Source organism: Vitis riparia, chromosome 2, assembly GCF_004353265.1.
Source record: "Vitis riparia cultivar Riparia Gloire de Montpellier isolate 1030 chromosome 2, EGFV_Vit.rip_1.0, whole genome shotgun sequence".
NCBI lineage: Eukaryota > Viridiplantae > Streptophyta > Magnoliopsida > Vitales > Vitaceae > Vitis > Vitis riparia.
In genome coordinates this window covers 17,188,762-17,207,392 of record NC_048432.1, presented here as the reverse complement: position 1 = coordinate 17,207,392, position 18,631 = coordinate 17,188,762, and the positions used below count along the sequence as shown (strand labels likewise).

The 18,631-nt window shown below is 34.3% G+C and overlaps 2 protein-coding genes across 4 annotated transcripts in view; one reads left to right on the top strand and one right to left on the bottom strand.

Annotated features, from left to right (window-relative positions):
- The window catches only part of LOC117931703 (HEAT repeat-containing protein 6), a 34,907-nt gene extending 25,357 nt beyond the window's left edge, over positions 1-9,550 (bottom strand). For all 3 annotated transcript variants that reach the window (XM_034852727.1, XM_034852736.1, XM_034852745.1), the window contains exons 1-13: positions 9,244-9,550; positions 9,061-9,156; positions 8,805-8,980; positions 8,430-8,703; positions 8,271-8,338; positions 8,107-8,176; positions 7,648-8,010; positions 6,497-6,576; positions 6,322-6,373; positions 5,973-6,126; positions 5,763-5,850; positions 4,178-4,280; positions 3,100-3,190 (exon numbers count right to left, since the gene is read on the bottom strand). In XM_034852727.1, the coding sequence (XP_034708618.1) occupies positions 3,100-3,190; positions 4,178-4,280; positions 5,763-5,850; positions 5,973-6,126; positions 6,322-6,373; positions 6,497-6,576; positions 7,648-8,010; positions 8,107-8,176; positions 8,271-8,338; positions 8,430-8,703; positions 8,805-8,980; positions 9,061-9,156; positions 9,244-9,456 (1,828 nt within the window). In that variant the 5' untranslated portion in view covers positions 9,457-9,550. The remainder of the gene's footprint in view (positions 1-3,099; positions 3,191-4,177; positions 4,281-5,762; positions 5,851-5,972; positions 6,127-6,321; positions 6,374-6,496; positions 6,577-7,647; positions 8,011-8,106; positions 8,177-8,270; positions 8,339-8,429; positions 8,704-8,804; positions 8,981-9,060; positions 9,157-9,243) is intronic.
- Positions 9,551-15,376: 5,826 nt separating this feature from the next.
- LOC117928435 (RING-H2 finger protein ATL79-like) lies at positions 15,377-16,217 on the top strand. Its single transcript, XM_034848319.1, has one exon. It carries the CDS (start codon positions 15,497-15,499, stop codon positions 16,058-16,060), a length of 564 nt encoding a protein of 187 aa, XP_034704210.1. The 5' UTR covers positions 15,377-15,496; the 3' UTR covers positions 16,061-16,217.
- Positions 16,218-18,631: the final 2,414 nt, after the last annotated feature.

Here is an 18,631-nt window from a genome sequence, read left to right as displayed (position 1 = left end):
GGTTCAAATGGGGGAAATAAATTCAAAGTCATGTCCTCTTATAAACAAATGAGCATTAATACCAGGTTAAGTTACCAAGTTGACCTTTAACCTATTAGGAAATAGGCCAACAAGGTATATCAAGAGAACTTGGTCTAAAGCCTGAACAACACCCAATATAAAGCTTGAATCTCCATTTAGGATGATAATATACAAGAAACCGACTTCCCCCTACTTTTCAGCCTTGTTTCTGTAGCTTATTGCTTGTTTTTTTTTTATCAATAAGCAAGATATGTATAGCAAAGAGGCGCAAAAGAAGCGACTCACAAAGATACAGTATAGATCAACTCACCCCCTTACAAAAGGACCCAAAACACTAGGAAAGCACAAAAAACCCTCTCCCTTAATGAATACACACCCATTCTATAAAATCTATTAAGGTCGAAGGACCGTCTTTTATCCACAATTTGGTTTCCGACCAAAGTAAATACACAAAAGAAATTTTCAGCTTTTGAATGGACAGCACACCGTCCTCAAAAGCAATAGAATTCCTATCCTTCCAAATAACCCAAAACAAGCATAACAGTCCCATTTGCCACGCCACCTTCCTCTTCTTGCCCACAAAAGCAACTCACAGAGATACAGTAGCTTATTGCTTGTACTTCTAGCCAAAAGTTAATTCATAATCTCAAAAAGGCAATTTTGAAGTTATAAACATTTCATTAAATATGAAAAAAATTCTCACATAGCTAAAAAAGAGCTTATTCAAGAAGCAAACTTATCTTTGGTTACCTATTACGCTCTTTTTAAAAAAAAAGTAGTTTTAGTACAAATTCTGAAACATAAAGAAAAGCTCTCATTGAGCTTAAAAACTGTTTTAGGCCTCCAAATATTTAACCCAAACAAGTCCTTTACCTCTATAAACAGTTCTCTAACCCAAGGGGCTATACAGAATGCCTTCAAACTCTTTATTCACAAATACCAAAAGATCTAGGAGAAACTCCCTTCATTGAGCTCATGAGAAGCTCATTGGGTAAAGTTTTCAATGAGCCTTGGAAACAAATGAATATGGAAATGATAAGTCAAATGATGCTTATTTGATTAGCAAATTAATATCCGTATGTTGTCCTCTTCAACATGCAAGCCTTTTCTCCAAACACTCCTGAAAAAAAGAGTCCCAAATAAAAACAACCTTAAGCACATCTCTCCAACATAAAACCTGATAAAAAAAGATGGCAACAACCCTACCCCACACCAAGCAGGACCCCAATTTATCCATATTAACCACATTGCCCACCAGGAAGAGCTCACTTTTTTTCATGTGAACTTCAAGGTCAAACACCGCCTTAGAGCAAAAAGGATACCTCATGTACAATAAATGATCACCGTTTGCCTAACAAAACATGAAAAAATCACATCCAAAAGGCAAATGTGAAATCTCAATCCCTTCCCCCTTCTAGCCCCACAACATTCTTTTGATAAACAAACTTAATATATAACAGATATGCATCGATCAAAACAGCAAATGCAAACATGGAGAATAGAGGGCAAATACACACACACACATACCCATACACAACAACAAAAAACCAAAAATAAACATAAATAAACAAATATATAAATAAGTAGATGCAATGGACTCACTAGTAACCAACTTAAAACCCACCCCACCTCACCCCAAACTATTGATGAAATCTATAGATAAGATATATTCCTAACTCCCCAAGAACCCCTAGACCAAGCAAATAAAGATCTAGGAAAAAGGTCTTCTGTTGCTATTTTTATTTACTTTAAGCCATCAAATTCCTCCTTCCCGGTTTATCAATTTTGAACAGGAACAAACAAAAATTGATCATCCTCCATGCCTTGTTTTCAACCTTACCCATAAAATTACCATGCTATCCATGCAACTTGTCCTCAGTTGACACAGGAAAGACGGGCAACACCAATTAACTCGAGTCCTCCCAAGCAAAGGATCCGACTTTAGAAGTGCCCCATGAACCCCACACCTCCTTAGTGGAAGAAAATTACCAACTCTAGAGTGCGAAGCTTGCTAAAGGATTTCACTAGAAAAAAAAGGTTGAATTTTTAGGGTCATCATACCAATCTACCAACACAACCAACATGAAAAGCAACATGATGGATAATCTTTAGAAATTACCCCATGCCACCTCCCAAATTTGGAACCTCTATCCCCCACATTGAGTCCACTCATAAAGCTTCTTACACTGCTCAGCAGTGAACAAATCATAACTTCCACCATTTAGAGAAGGATAAGTTGAAGGATGGTCCCTCAACCTTAGATCCTTCAAGGTTGGAAAGAAATCAATCGAGAACCTATTAACCATCATAGAATATCAAACTCTAGCGATATAGGATGTGGTTCCCAATTTACTTCTAACTGAATCCGATTGGATCCATAACTGAGCAGAAGTTCTTAATTAGCATGATCATAGGTCTTCTGAGTGTTCAACTTGCAAGTCACCCTAACCCTCAAGTTCTTAATTCTAGAGCTCATAGTCTCAATACAAATGAGGATTGCTTCCACCATGTGTGGATATCCACCAAGGGTCCACTGTATCAAGGTGCCACCATCATTAATGCAAGAAGGAAATCTAAAGCTCCTGCAGAATGGAGATAAGGGTGGAATTATACCTCCTGCTTAAGGAGTTCAAATAGAGAGCAAACACAAGTGATGAGATGCTTGCACATGAGCCCCTATGTTATTGGGCTTACATGTCCACTACGACCACATGGAAACTGCTCAGAGTTCACATACCAGCACATCAGACACTAACAATTGGGAAAAAGAAAACTACCAAGTGCTACAAATGTTCCTTAGAATTTCCTCCACATTAAATATATATATATATATATAGGGAGAGAGAGAGAGAGAGAGAGAGATAGAGAGAGAGAGAGAGAGAGAGAGAGAGAGAGAGAGAGAAAATTCATCAATCAATATTCATGCATGATTTAGAAGTACCAAACTCCCTTCCCCCTCCAAAAAATGGGGAAGTTTTTTATCTTTTGAACATCCTAAATTCCAAGCTAGTAATAAAAATTCAAAGACAGATATAAGCAAGCTTCCTTTAAATTCATGGCACGAAAATAAGGGCTCACCAGCTGATATTTCTTCTAAAAACATTTCTTTAACTTTTGGTGAGGAAGGTGAGGTTGATAAAGCTGCCGTCAAGCAACTAAGAGCAACAGCCTGTCAAGAAAGGCAAATTTATGAATATAATGATGATACAGAAGAATTATTTCTATGCTTCAAATAATCTGTCATTTATAGAATATATTTGGTTGAGGTCATATATTATCTTTTTTTGAGTATGGGGAGAACTATAAAAATCGTAGTGATATAAGGTGACACAATGAAGGAAAACAAGAGAAAAGAAATTAGAGGTGATCTTAAGATATGGCAGTATCTAAAGGTATAAATAGGGCCTGTGCATACAACATAGAAGTTAAATTGGAAACTTGTGAGGTAAATAAAAGTAGGAAGATTTTTCTATGAGGGAGACTACTGCTGATCCAATAATGACTTAAAAGAAGGTAAGTGGAACAGGACAAGGAAGAATTTGTGCCAAATCAGTAGTGAGACACAGCATGTACAACGGTTCTCTTTGTTCTCTACAAACTTGCTTTATTTTCCTCAGCCTTCTTCCATTGTGGTTTTTCTTATGCTTCATCCAACTGATGCGTTATTTTTCAATACATATGTTAAGAGATTATGAGTCTAAAGACTATTACACCATCAGTAATTTGTTTTGAGCTGGTAATATAGGATATTTTTGTTCTTAAAGGCCCAGTTCATGGACCTGATATCTCATGATAAGAAGCTACAATCAAGCCAAGACTTACAAAATCACACAGCAATACTTTTCCAAGCACATAATGACATATAACTCTCCTATCGCAAAATCCCATCTACAAATGACACAAAATAATTGAAGGCTGTTGGAGTTTCCATAGTAAGGGTCCTTACAATATCCCCTGAAAATTTAGCCATGCCCACAACTCACCACCACAAAGTAAAGACCACTCTTTGGATCTGCAGGTTGAGGCAGATTCCCATCAATTCATTTATCCAAGAACTGTACAGGAACCCGCACCCCTCCCACACTGAGTAGATTAATAAGGCAGAAATATGAGACATCATGGATAACCCCAAATATCATATTTGAACAAAACTAACCAGCAGACTTGTCTGATCACTTTTAAATGGAAACCCTTCTTCAACCCTTGCTCGAAGAGAAGTAATAACTGTTGGCAACAACTCTTCAGGCATTCTTGCATATCTATAGAACACAACAAAAAAACACCAGTAATGTAAATACACTTCACAGATTTTTTCAGAAAATCAAAAAGGGAGATATGCAAAATTAGAGTGGTAAGGAAGGCATATATTGCATCCAAGTTATCACATGACTATAAGTGTAACTCGCTAAAGTAGCATGTTTCTTAAAAATCAAAACAAGCCTTTTTTCCAACATCCAAAAAAAATGCATACAGTTGAATGGTTAAAATATCACCCAATCAGGTTCATTTTTTGTTCACTAAATCTACTAAATAGGGATTATTAGATGCTGTACACTAAACTTGGGAGGGTTTCAATTTGAAAGGGTACGCTAAATCTACCAAATACTTTATTAAATAGGATACACTAAATTTTGTACACTAAATCAGGTTCATTCTTATTCAGGAGCATTGGGAATGAGAGAAATAGCATATCGCTTGAAACTGTAGAGCATTTGGATCAAGCCATGAAAAGCTCATTCTTGTGTTCCTTGTTGTGCTGGGCTATGTTGTTTATAGACTAGGATTCAATGTCTATATTAAATTTCATAATTTGGTTGAGTGTTGCTTGATAGGAGGGGTGTTCCCTGTTTTTCTCCTTTTTCTTGTGTCATGTGGTGACCTTTTGTTAGGCACTGATAATATATTATTTAACTTGCTTATCATTTTTTTTTTTTATATAAGTAAGCACAAATTGTATTAAAGGGCAAACCGCCACAAGGCATACAGGGAGTATACAAACGCAGCCACACCCAAAAAAAACAAAAGAAACAAGCAGCCTCACCGGCCCTTAAGTAGCCGCTAGCCACTCCAAAAAGATTAAAAGCAAAGAGGACTCCTCTCCCATGTACACTCTAGCCCAACTCCACAAACAAAATAATTTTTGAGTTTCTGTATGTCCAAAGAGCCCCCCCTAAAGGCTAATCTATTTTTCTCCTTCCAAACCGTCCAAAAATACACACCGGTATGGAATTCCAGATTTTTTTCCTCTTTTTCCCCACAAAGGAGCCCCTCCAACTAAGTAACACCTCTATGACTGTCTCTGGGAACACCCAATGAACCCCAAACAAAGCAAGGATAATATCCCAGAGGACCCTAGCCACTATACAGTGTAAAAGAATGTGATTTACATTTTCCTCTTTACAACCACACAAAAAACAACAATTAGGAAACTGCCACCCTCGTTTTTGAAGCCTATCCAAAGTAAGTATCTTCCCCCACGTAGCTTCCCAAGCAAAAGACTTGACTTTTATAAATGCACCCAACCACAAAGAGTTTGCCTGGAACGTAACATATACAACATTTTAAACAGAAAAGAATGACGGTTCTAATACATGAACAAGATTATCAAAGGGTTTACCGATTTATGTACATCATAAGAATAAAATAATAGACAGGGAGCACTAATAAAATGTCAATGCTTTTATCCAATAGCAAAACTGGAATACATAAACACCACGGATCACAGTGAGAAGAATTCATACGGTGTGGATGATATCAAAAGCATGAGAATTTTGAACAAGGACGCCAACAGTCCCCCATGAGTTTCATGCTGGATTAAGTATAGAATACCTACACCATATATAATGGAAGAAAGCAACACTTTTGAGAATATAAAAAATAAACAAGATAATTCAAAAGGTAGACTTTGCACCAAACTAGATGGATTACACAGCACAATGACTTTCAAATACCTGCATGAAGTTGCATTAATATCTGACCAAGGGAGCTCGACAGTGCTGTGAAAGACCCACATTTAGTGGATTCCTTATATTCTGCTACCTGCAGGAAAACGGATGAAGGCCCATCCAACATGGCTGCAAGAGTTGCTGCAGATGCAATCCGTGCCTAGCCTCCACAAAGTAGAATATGTAAGCTGGGAGTATCACAGGATTACAAGCACAATTTATCTTAAAAAAAGGAGCCGAATGCAATAGATTCATTCCGGCATAAATAACAAATGAGGCTGAATGCCTTTCGGGGCCTAGGTATTTGTATAAATAACAAAATGACTGAAATTCCTACAAAGCGCAGCAAAAATACCTTCAAATAAGGATCAAACAGCAAGCATGTCATCAGAGTTGCTTCATACTTCCTGTAAATGAGCAAGCAAACAGAAAAAATTGGATAAATGAGATGAATGGAAATAAAGGGAAATAAAATTCAGTACCAATGAACGCAAATCTCAATGAGAATGAGAGGAACCAGAATGTTTCACCTCAGCTGTAATACATCATTGGTAGGCAAAATCATTGTCCATTGGGCAGTAAATGATTTGGGATCAGCTTGGCAAAGATCCTTTGCATCATATTGAAGGTGAAAAAAAAAAATTAGTAGAAACAACGGCAACATTATTAATATAGGGAAACGTACAGAGAAGGATGAAGAATCCTTCCAAGTTGAAAGACAAACATGGAGAAAGAAAAGAGCAAGAATAAAACATCAAAGAACCCCACAAAAACTAGAAAATTGCACCAACATCTTAAGCCTTAAACTGTTAATGAAACTCTACGTAGCTTCTCCATATATGGAGAAACATACAGAGAAGCATGAAGAATCCTTCCAAGGAGAAAGAAAGGAGCAAGAATAAAACATCAAAGAACCCCACAACCAGAAAATTGCACCAAGATTCTAAGTCTTAAACCATTAATGAGACTCTATATAGTTTTTCCACATATAAAGAAAAAGAAACCATAAAACTTTTAGAAGGGTTATCACCATATTGTTACATATATAATGGGTTTATTCTGTGAACCAACTAAACTGAAAGGATCCAAACAATCCAAGATAGGCAGAAATCATATCACTCACGTGCTAAGAGAATGAAGATATCAGCTGATCTTTAGTAAAGTGCAAAAGAAAAACAAGCAATAAGGGCATAGAAAAATTACTAAGAGAAGCTATTATTTGCAATGATGGAACATCATGCATAGGAAAAATTCCTTTGTTTTTCCACCACTCAACAACAGTTTCAATCAAGCATGCAACAATAGCTTCAATCAAGCATTCAACAATAGCTTCAATCAAGCAAAAGGGAAGTTGGGAATAGATTAAATTTTTACAAGATGATTAATAACTTCATCCTTGAGAATCACATATAGGAGGTCTAACCCAAAAGACATCTTCTGCTATTAGTCATAGCTTGCCAACTTAAAATATAGTCTTCCTCTAAAATATGGATGTGGATACATGGTTTCCCTAGTGTTGATTTCCACATTAAAATCCAATCAAAATAACTATAATGCAAACCATAAAAGTTTAAAGAATCAATGTCAAAGCATTCTATTCCCATGATATACAAACAAAAGAATAACACAATCATAAGTACACCAGGATACAAGTCAAGAGTAACTGGCAATGACAACTTACCTGAATACAAGCAATGGCAGCTAATCTAGCCTTAGAGATTCGAAGACTGTCGCTGTCTTTTCCTGATCCATCAGTATCACTGTAATCTGAATCTGATGATGTAAAATCAACCATCGAGGATTCATGGTCAGAGGAACTCTGAGAATCCTGAGCTTTATGCCGCCGTATACCTGTACCATTCTTTTTGCGTAAGTGTGGAGGCCTATAAGGACCACTATCGGTTTTTGTAGGTTCTGTTGAACTCAATCCATGGTTCACAGAACTGAGTCCCTGCCTCTGAACAGCACCCGGAAATGCAAGTGCGGTTCTATTAGTCAGGCCATAGATAAAGAATATCCGCAATGCTGCCACAAAACCTGCCACCTGCAAAGAAATAAATGCAGAAAGGGTAAAAGATAATGGCTACAGGTGCATATCAGAGACTTAGTCTTGAGCCCCAAACAGAATATATCTACTTACATGGTCAGAAAGAGGGCCTTTAGGATTTGTAAGAACCACGTGCAGACAATGCAGAAGAGAAGTATAAAACCTAAAGAGCAGAAGTGACAAGGGCCATATACAGATGAGATTCTAATAAATATTCAAAAATAAGCAATTTGCTGAGGAGGTGACATGCAGTTTACCTAGACATGACATTATCTTCCACAAGGACGCTCTTAGATGCCAAGGCATCCATCACCTTCCTAAGAACCTAACTCAAAGCAGGCAAATCTAAGTTATCTATTATTTATATATGGTCAAGCTTTTTATTATTTACATATGGGGCAAAATAAAATGCTCACCTCAATTGTTGATTGCCATATATCACCTGGAAATGAAGACCCATCTCTTGAGAATACTGCAGTAATCATGGTGAAGGCAATAGTCTGAACTTCCCATAAACTGTTGTATCTGGGTATTCTCTTTCCAATTTCAGGAGCATACCTCTGATTGCCACTCGAATGTAATGAGGAATATAACTCCGCATGAGAGCATGTGACAATACGGAGAAGGAACTTCACTAACTGTACATTTTCTGAGAGTGAACATTTTCGATGATATACACTGACAAGACGTCTGCAATGAAGAAATCATAGAACCGAGTCTAAGAGTATAATTTAAGCTCTAATTTAGAAGTACAAGCATTGAAAATAAGTAAACAAGGTGAATGAACAAACCTTACAGTCTCTACACATTCCATTACAGCTTTGATTCTAGCAGCATTCTCTGAGAAAATCCTTTTACTACCAGCTTTGCCAAGAAAAGATTCCACCATGGTTCCAAAAGTGTCGAGCATAAGAGCCCAAGAAGGCGAATTTATTTCAAGGGAAACACGCTGACAGACATCATGGATCTGCAACAAACAAAACAGTCAGGAAAAACTCACTTGCGTTGAAGAAAAAAAAATATAGGTGCAGAAAAACAAAGAAATACCAAGTGACACATGCTTATGAAGGTAAGGCTCGTATCGTCACCGGCATCGGAACAAGTCGGAACCAATTCCATCAGAAACATGATATCCGAAACAATCTGAAACCAATCATAAAATGTCAAGAAATGTCAAGAAAATTGGAAAAGTTTATGCATGTGGCATTGGGTGAATTGGGAAAAGAATACCTCGTGAGGAGGAAGGTCGGGGGCAGCGGCAATCAAGGATTGAGAATTGGAGAATAGGAGATGTTGGAGGAGATTTAGGACCGCGGAGGGAGGTGGAGATGCTAGGGTTTCGTCCCTGAGTGTCAAAAACGCAGTCCTCCATGACCTAACTGCTGATGATGATAACGAAGACGCTGAAGATAATGATGACATTCTAGCTACTTCAAACTTCATCCATGTGAAACCATTTCCATCCCCACTTCACTTGATTTCTTCTTCCACTTTTCAAACACTCTTTCTTCTTCGTCCGCACAGTTCAGAAAGACCCGCCCTCGGCTCTGCTCTGCGTACCAAAGTGGGCTTTGTCCGCTTCTTTAATTGGGCCTCATTGGTCGGTGTGAACTTTTGGGCGGGCCCAGTGATAGTTGGCCCATTTCTGTTGTGGTTCATTAAACATGAGGTAGCTGCTTGCATAAAAACTGAGTCAGTTAAATAAAATTTAATACTTAAGTTGATTTTAACTTAAATTATATTCAAGTTATTAATTAATTTTTACTTTAAGTATTAAAATTAATTTAAAATTTATTTTAAATCAATATATTTATCCTCATAAATTATAATTAGGATGAAAAAGGTCAAATATTAATGGAGTTCATAGAGTAAAAAAAAAATTATGAAGATCATTATTATAAATGAAAATAAAAAAGTAAAATAAAAATGTAAACTTAAGAATAAGTTAATTATTTTTACTTATTACTTAAAGTTATTTTTTACTTTAATCATACAATTAAGTTATTTTACAAAACATATTTAATTTATTTAATAACTTAAATTAAATTATTAAATCGATTTAAGTTATTAAGTTAGGTGGTGTTTGTTTTTTTACTTAATTCTAAATAAAACATTAATGTTTAATAGTGTTAAATATTAGGTTGTTTTTTTTTTGTAGTATTTTATTTCTATTAAGTATTAAAAAATAAAGAAAAACCAATATGTTATTTTTTTTATTTATAAAAAGCTACATATTTTGGTTTTTTCTATTTAGTAAAAAGTTTATAATAAGTTATGAAAAAGTAGAAAAACAAACGACTTAATTTTTGAAAACAAATTGAACAAAAAGGTCAAAAAACAAACACCACCTAAGTTTATAAAACACCTACAATGTTACGACTTATCAAATACTTAATGACTTAATAAGTTATTAAGTCACTTTAAATTAATTATTATAGGTTTCTTCACACTCATTTTACTTAGTTTAAAATGCATAAATTTATAATTATTTTTAATTATATTTAATTTTCTTAAAAAAAAAATTATGATGAAACCAAACATGAAGAAATCATTTTTCTCAACATCTTTTTTTCTTTCTATAGTACTTTATGGAAACCAAATATAGTTAGAAAAATATCAAAGAATGAAACAAAAATTTATTTTCTTGTATTTGGTTGTCCTATGAAAAATGTAAAAAAAAAAGAAAAAGCAAATATGATTCAAACTAATTAAAAATTTAGACATTTTAAAATTAATTTATCTTTATATCGATGAGTTAAGAACTTAAGATAACTAAAATGGATTTAAAATAGAAAATAAAAATAATTTATTGACTTTAATTTTTTTTTTTCACTTTTTATTTTATTTTATTTTTTCTTTTTATTTTATTTTTTAGGAACCAAACATAACCTAGGTAAAGGTAAAATAATCTTATCATTTTTCAATTTCCTTTTAAAAAATTGGAGAGAAAGAAAAAAAAAACAAGAAAAATAAAAAATGGATTTAAAGTCAATAAACTATTTTTATTAAATATTTTTTTACACTCAATCCACTTATTTTCTTATAGATTAAATAAATTTAAAATATGTATATTTATAATTAATTTTAATTATATTTAATTTTCTTTCATATTTTCAATAATGAAATAAAATATAAAAAAACATTTTTTTAGTTTTTTTTTTTTATGAAATTTGTAAAATCCAAACTTAAATTATGAAATTCAAATAAACTTTAACACATTTTTCCAAATTTTCAAATTTCACCATCTCAATTAATTGGCAATAATTAGAGGACCATTTCTTCACAAAAGCAGAATGGCAGCCCACGTGAGCATGTGTGTAATAATGTGAGATATTAAATATTTATTTGGGAACTGTTTTTTTAAAAATAATAATTTTTAATAAACTAATTTATTTTTAAAATATTTTCAAAAATATTATTTTTCAATAAATATTTTTTAACTATTTTAAAAATAATATTCTGATTGTATACTAAAATACTAAAAAAAGATTAACCTATTTCCGCGAGGGTAGTATGTACTCAAAAGTTTAAAAAAATATTTTCTATATTTTAATTATTATTAAAATATCTTTTAAAATAATTAAAAAAATTTAAAATTTGCTCTTTTCTTAACAAATTTTTAAAAACTGTTCTTTCAAAATTGTTAAAAACCTGTTTTATGTTTCTAAAAAAAAAAAAAAAAAGCAATCTTGGAATGATAGAATTCACACAACTAAAAGAGGAAGGACTTTGAGAGTCATTAATGCATCCGAAGAGGAAATTATAACCCGTAATTTTATTTTTGAAAACAGTTTCATGTTTTTTAGAGTAAAATAACAAGAAAATATGTTTGATAATAATAAAAAAAAAAGTGTTTTCATAAAATACCTTTTGAAAAATAATTATAATTAAAATTAAAATACTACAAATAAAAATTAATTTTAAAATATATTTGAAAACATAGGAAATAAGTTAAAAATATTGAAGGTTTTCAAATAAACATTTATTTTACAAAATATTAGAAAATGGTTTTTAAAATTTATTTTTAAAAACTGTTTTTCAAAATCATTTTTACAAATTGTTTTTCAAAATGAATCTTAGCCTAATTTGAATTATAAAGCTCTGACACAATCAAATCCGAATGAACAAAATGTTGAATTGAATTATACCCTCCTCGGAGGTTATTATTCATTTTTGTACTTACTATTTATTTTCCAATTATTTTTTAATTAAAAATTAAGAGATGGAAATAAACTAATAATATAGAATAATAATAGTAGAAATTCTCTTATCCGTGTCGTGTCTCATTTCATAATCATCCCTAACTCTTAATGTTTAGCATGACCACTTGATGAAATGTCAAATGTGGAGGGAAATGGGGTAAATAGCCAATGCTATTAGAAGGTTCCTTTTTAGCTAATAGGTACCTAATTGGTATTCTTGTAATTGGTTTAATAGGCATTTTCTTTTATGGTTTGTATTATAGATTGGCTCATTCTTAGGATTTTTTATAAGAGTACAATAGTTTTAAAAAATAATTCCTAAATTATCATAGTAAGAAAAATAATTTCAGATTTACCGTAGTTTTGTCCAAGTAAAAAAGAGAAAATAAATTGTAAGTGAAAAATCATATTTTTAAAAGACGATTTATGAACTTTTTAAAAAATTATAAAAAAAAAAAACCCGTCTTTCCAATACACGATTTTTAAAATTCTATTTTTTATATGAAAAATCGTTTCTTAAAGAGATGATTTTAAAAAAATTTAAGAAATGAGAAATCGTCTCTTTCAGAAATGATTTTCACATAAGAAATAAATCTGAAGTGAAAAATCTTCTCTTGAAGAGACGATTTAAAAAAATTGAAGTTAGAAATTGTATCTTAAAGAGATAATTTCCACAAAAAAAAAAATATATGTGAGAAATTCTCACTTCAAAAAAAAAAAAAAAAAAACCAAGTGGGAAATCATCTCACGATTTCCACCTAAAAAAATCCAAGTGGGTAGCACAAAAGTGAGAAATTCTCACTTAAAAAAAAAACAAAATCAAAACCTTAAAAAATCCATTTTTTTCATTATTTATTCTATTTATACAATAATACAATTATTGTAAATATATATTATAAAATTAATTAAATTTATTTACTAAATTTAATATATAAATAATATATAAATAATTATTTAATAAATTAATAATAATTTTTAAAAATCAATTTTCCACATAATTGATAATAGTTTTTTTTTTAATTCCAAGAGAAAAATAATAATAGATTATTTATCTTATATTAAATTTAGTATGTTATTTATATATTAAATTTAGTAAATTAATTAATTTTATTATATATATTTATAATAATTGTATTATTGTATAAATATAATAAAAAATGAAAAAGTGAATTTTTGAAGTTTTTTTTTTTAAAGTGAGAATTTCTCATTTTTAAAAGTGGCGTGGAAATTGTCTCTTGAAGAGACGATTTCCCACTTGGGTTTATTATTATTATTATTTTATTTTTTATTTTTATTATTTTATTTTATGTGAGAATTTTTCACTTTTGTGTGGAAATCGTCTCTTAAAAAAATGAATTCCCACTTAGGTTTTTTTTTTTTTCAATTTAAGTGAGAATTTCTCACATATATATTTTCTTTATAAAAATTGTCTCTTTAAGAGATGATTTCTCACTTGATTTTATTTTATTTTATTTTATTTTGAAATCGTCTCTTGAAAAGACAATTTCTCACCTCTTAAATTTTTAATTTTTTTGAATATCGTCTCTTCAAAAGACGATTATCTCGATTTCAATGAAATTTTAGAAATCGTATCTTGAAAAGACGATTTATTTTTATAATTTTTTTAAAAATTCATAAATCGTCTTTTGATGAGATGAATTTTCACTTATAATTTATTTTCTCTTTTTTATATGAATAAAATTATGATAGATTTAAAATTATTTTTCCACGATAATTTATAAATTATTTTTTAAAACAGTCGTACTCTAATAAAAAAATCCCTCATTCCTATAGTACTCATATGAAATGAGTTGTCGGCGGGGAAAGCCTAAGAACTCTATAGGACACACCCTTTCTATGGCTAAGTTTGTCCGAGGCAAGGGGCAAGGTGCCGTTGACATGGTCTTGTTTTCGATCGTCTGGTCTTATGTCCAAGTAGCAAGTTGCACTGAATTGCTTAAACCATAGTCAAGAGCTTGGCCTCTACTTGCAATGAATGGTTGCTTGTCCATGAAACAAACTCAAGTTGGCTCCAGGATTCATCATCATGAGTGATTCAGAACCAAGGGGGCGGCGGCCGAGGCAGGGTGCAATTAGGGAGGCCTATCTACTCCATACATGGTATTTATAATGACGAGGACTGTAATCAACCACATTCTAGTAGCACACTAAGGCATTCATTATCCGCATGGCCTCGAGGGCCCACCTTTCTGTCGACGTAGGTTTGTCATCCATTCATGCCCCCATGCTACTGTGCAGTGCCCTGGTACGCAGGCAATTGGATTCTTAAAGCCATCATCCACACTCCTGCCAAACCCTGTTGATGCTTTATTAACTAACGTGGGCCTCACTACTCTCTCTCTGGAACGCCTCTCTACCACAAAAAAATACAACGGAGGTGTTTCAAATATTATTTGACAAAAGGATAAGATGGGGTTCAGGAAGTGTCTACATCTTTCTGAAATCCTCGAGGCCTCTCCTCCCTTCTAATACCAACAAAACAAACCCAACATCATTTCTGTCGTTCTTCGTAGGTTCACCTGTTGAAGTTCTGGACAGACCCCGACCCCGACCACGACCCCTCATCCTTCGTCTTGAATCCAATCGAATTCTAACAGGTTTTTACTTGATATGGCTAGATTATGCCCCAATTAAGACAACTGCTTTTTAGCACACACAAATTAAAGGGCAATTGTCCTGTGTTCTTGGTCTTAAAACAACTCCATGCTACGAACGAGGCTCATAAATGTAGGATTACCTTTTCCCTTGGTAAGGGGTCATCGTCTGTGTATTTCATAATCACACTACCTATTGACTACTTCTCTGTCCTTTCCCCTTCCAGCATTCCTTGTTACATTTGTATTACTTATCAACTGCATTTCGCCTCTTTTTTTGGGTGACTCTCTTGAGCATACATCAAGTACATTAATGACAATTTTGTCTGATGTGCCTGTGGGGCTCATCTCCTTGTTTGAATGGATAGAGCACATGTGACTCTGAAAGGGAGTATATCTGTGAACAATTCACATAGAATTGGTTAGGTAGCACTAGTCATGAGTTAAAACTAAAAACCACCGTGTTGCAGACAATCATGTAAATCTTCAAGCCCACGTAAGCATATTTCGCTGCTTAATTTTGTGTTGCATATATATAGGCATTCCAAACTTCATTCCATTCCACTCAGTATCTTCTCTCCGTGAGCTAAGAAAACTGAGTGTCATTTTTCTCTTACATATCAACCTATTGCAGATAGAATAGCAGAAATCACACAAGAGAAAATCATGCTAAAAGCAGTATTAGACGCAGAAGAAGAATATCCTGTCCGAGTCTCACCTCCACAATTCTCGACACCTGCAAGATGTGAAAGTAGTTCCCATGACTGCAGGTGGCAACCCTATGCCAACGCAAAAGATTTTGAAGCCAATGCTGCTATGATCCTCATTATCCTCTTCTGCGCACTCATCTCTGCTCTTATTCTCAATGCTGTCATCCGCTGCTTCCTAAGTAGCCGCCGCTCATCTCGCTCGCCCCCCAGCCTTCCTGAGGTCCAACTGGAATCCAGCTCCATCGCAGCTGCAGACAAACAAGTGGCCCCTCCCACTCTGGTGTTTTCATCAGGGATGAAGCTGGCAGGAGCAGAGGCTGAGTGTGCTATTTGCTTGTCCGAGTTCGTGGAGGGAGAGGGAATCCGGGTGATGGGGCAGTGCAAGCATGGTTTCCACGTCCAGTGCATCCAAGAGTGGTTATCTTCCCACTCCTCTTGTCCCACTTGCAGAGGTAGTTGTCTTCCCACTTCAGCCCATCTACCAACCAAAGCCACCGGAGACGAACCCTTGGAAGTGTGAACATTTTTCAAGCAATTTTCTTCTGTTTCTTACTGTAATTGATCTATATTATGAATCATTACTAGGATTGCCATTACCAATTATGTCCATTAATAGGGTATTCTAGGATTGGAACTCTTCTCTCTGTGAAATAGTGGACCACTGCAGTTGCAGATTCCAGAGCAGTCTACCTGACGCATCAGAAAGCAGAGTTGAAATTTACAAACTAGAAAGGCTTAAGGTAAGTAAACTAGATAATATAATTTCAGAAAAGAACAATTAACCCCACCAGCTACCTCTCACCTCAATCAAATGAGAGATTTCAGGTAGAAAGCATCTGTCTGAAAATAGTACGAGAGCAACTTCTGGCTAGGCCTTATTCATCACGCAAGCTATTCTTCTGTTGAGTTTTGCTTGATGCAATTAAGGGTGTGAATCAACCCTTTTATCTCATGCTTCCAAGTCTCTGTTCACCACTCACACCTCAAGTTGTCATTCCCAAACTGCCTGTACAATTACCAACTCATTTCCTCGTGACCCCTGCAATTCACCAATTTCAAGTAAGCATTTGGGATTTCTCTGCAGTGTTCATAGCTGGATAACTCAGCCCGTGGATGCTTGATTCGTGTGCCCTTTTAATGTCTGGCAAAATTTCACCATATTACAACCCCAGGCCAACACCACCCCTGTTTTCTCGCAGACCCCCACCCAAAAGTCTCTCTATCACCCAACTCCCTATGCATCAAATTGCATCAAAGGTTGACACCATGTGATTCTGGTAAGGTCATTTGACGTAAACTGAACTCAATTATCTTTCCAAATAACTCACCAATAACCTTGCTAGTCCAAAATACAAATGTTCTATCCTATGCAGGTAGGTCGCAAGATCCACACCTAAAAATTGCCATATAATTACTTTGACAAGAAAAGTAACACAATTTTGTTAGCATTCCGCATTCAACAAGAGAACAAGGACAAAAGACAAGACAAGCTAACAGAGGCAACTGAGCAATTTCATGGGAATGATACAATGTAACAGTAAGGGAGGATAAACAATATATGCATATATATATATATTCTATATGCACTTTTTAAAACAATTATAGAGGTAAGAGGGGAACAGAAATAAGCCACAGTAACTACCAAAGTAGACAGGCCATAACGCAATCAGGGACCATAAGGTGCCAAAAACAAAAAAGAAAAGCAAAGCAAGCACAAAAAAATCACTGGTCTAGAACTGGTGAACAATGGATGACCCTGATTCATCATACTCTTCCTTTGATATCCACATCTGCATCCAATGCACATACCAAACACCAGATTCCCAAATGAAAATCAGAGCACCAAATGAAAAAAAATGAAAGAAGGAACAGAAAGTGGGTTCTTGTACCATGCAAATCTAAAAGCTAAAACTAAAAATGATGCGGGATTTAGAAGCTTCTGGTATTGAAGACCAATATAAAATTCTGCTCCTACCCTTTGTAAAAAAATCTTTCTTGTTTTTCTCCATATAGCCTTTTTCCACTGGAGCATTAACAGATTTCATGTTTTTATGAAGAATTTTTTATAAGACTAATATTCTGATTAACTCTTTAAACTTGTGTGAAAAAAACAAAAGAAGAAACATTGTAACAAAAATTACCATTATCTACTAGACGTGCTGAGTGAATCCAATAGAGAACCTCCAAACCAAACACAGTGTTATCTTTGGAGGTGCTGCCACCTTGGTCTTCATTCTACTTGCCACCAGAGCTGTGATCTCCTTGATTTTTCAGTGATCTATGCCTGGCGACATGTAGACCCACCACTGATCACAGTGTCACTATACGGGCCCTTCCTGATGTCGACATCCCACTTCATAATTGAGTTCTAGGTGGTCTCGTGAATTCCAGATGGTCAAGCAATCAGTATTGGTGCCAAACGTTTCTGCTGCTCTGAATGGAAGCATCTGGAATTCATCACATAAAAAAAAATTCTCTAAGGGCTCTGCCTCCTTCAATCCCACGAGCTGACTGCACAATTCGATACTCAATGGCATCTCAAGCGAAGTACAACAAAACTGATTCAAACTTCACAATCTAACATGCACTCCCAAATTGCATCCAACAAGGTCAAGCTGGAGGATCACATGCATGACAGACTACATTATCAGAAGCCAGCACAATACATAAGAAAATGCATCTTAAAAAAGTGATAGTAATCTTTCAAACACATAAATGCTTCAATTTTGCTTTCCCATAACAGACTTATCAACAGTAAAGAAAATCCAAATCAATAGACTACTTCACAAATATTTATATTTCTGCCTGTGATATGGCCACTGGCATAGTGGAAGAGTACCCCTTGGATGGCAACATACATGGTAGGCACAATTAAAGGTTGCAAACATAATTTCTGTCATTTTCACTTCAGGAGTCACACCAAGCTCATTGTAGAAAGGATGGTGTCAGATCCTTCTCATATTATCTAAATTGCCAGTAACCCATACTGATAACAAATTCAATGTGAGAATGCCTCTCTTGGACTGGGTGTTATCACCAATATTCACCACAAAACAGCATGCCTAGGCCAGCCAACATTACTGTGGAAGAG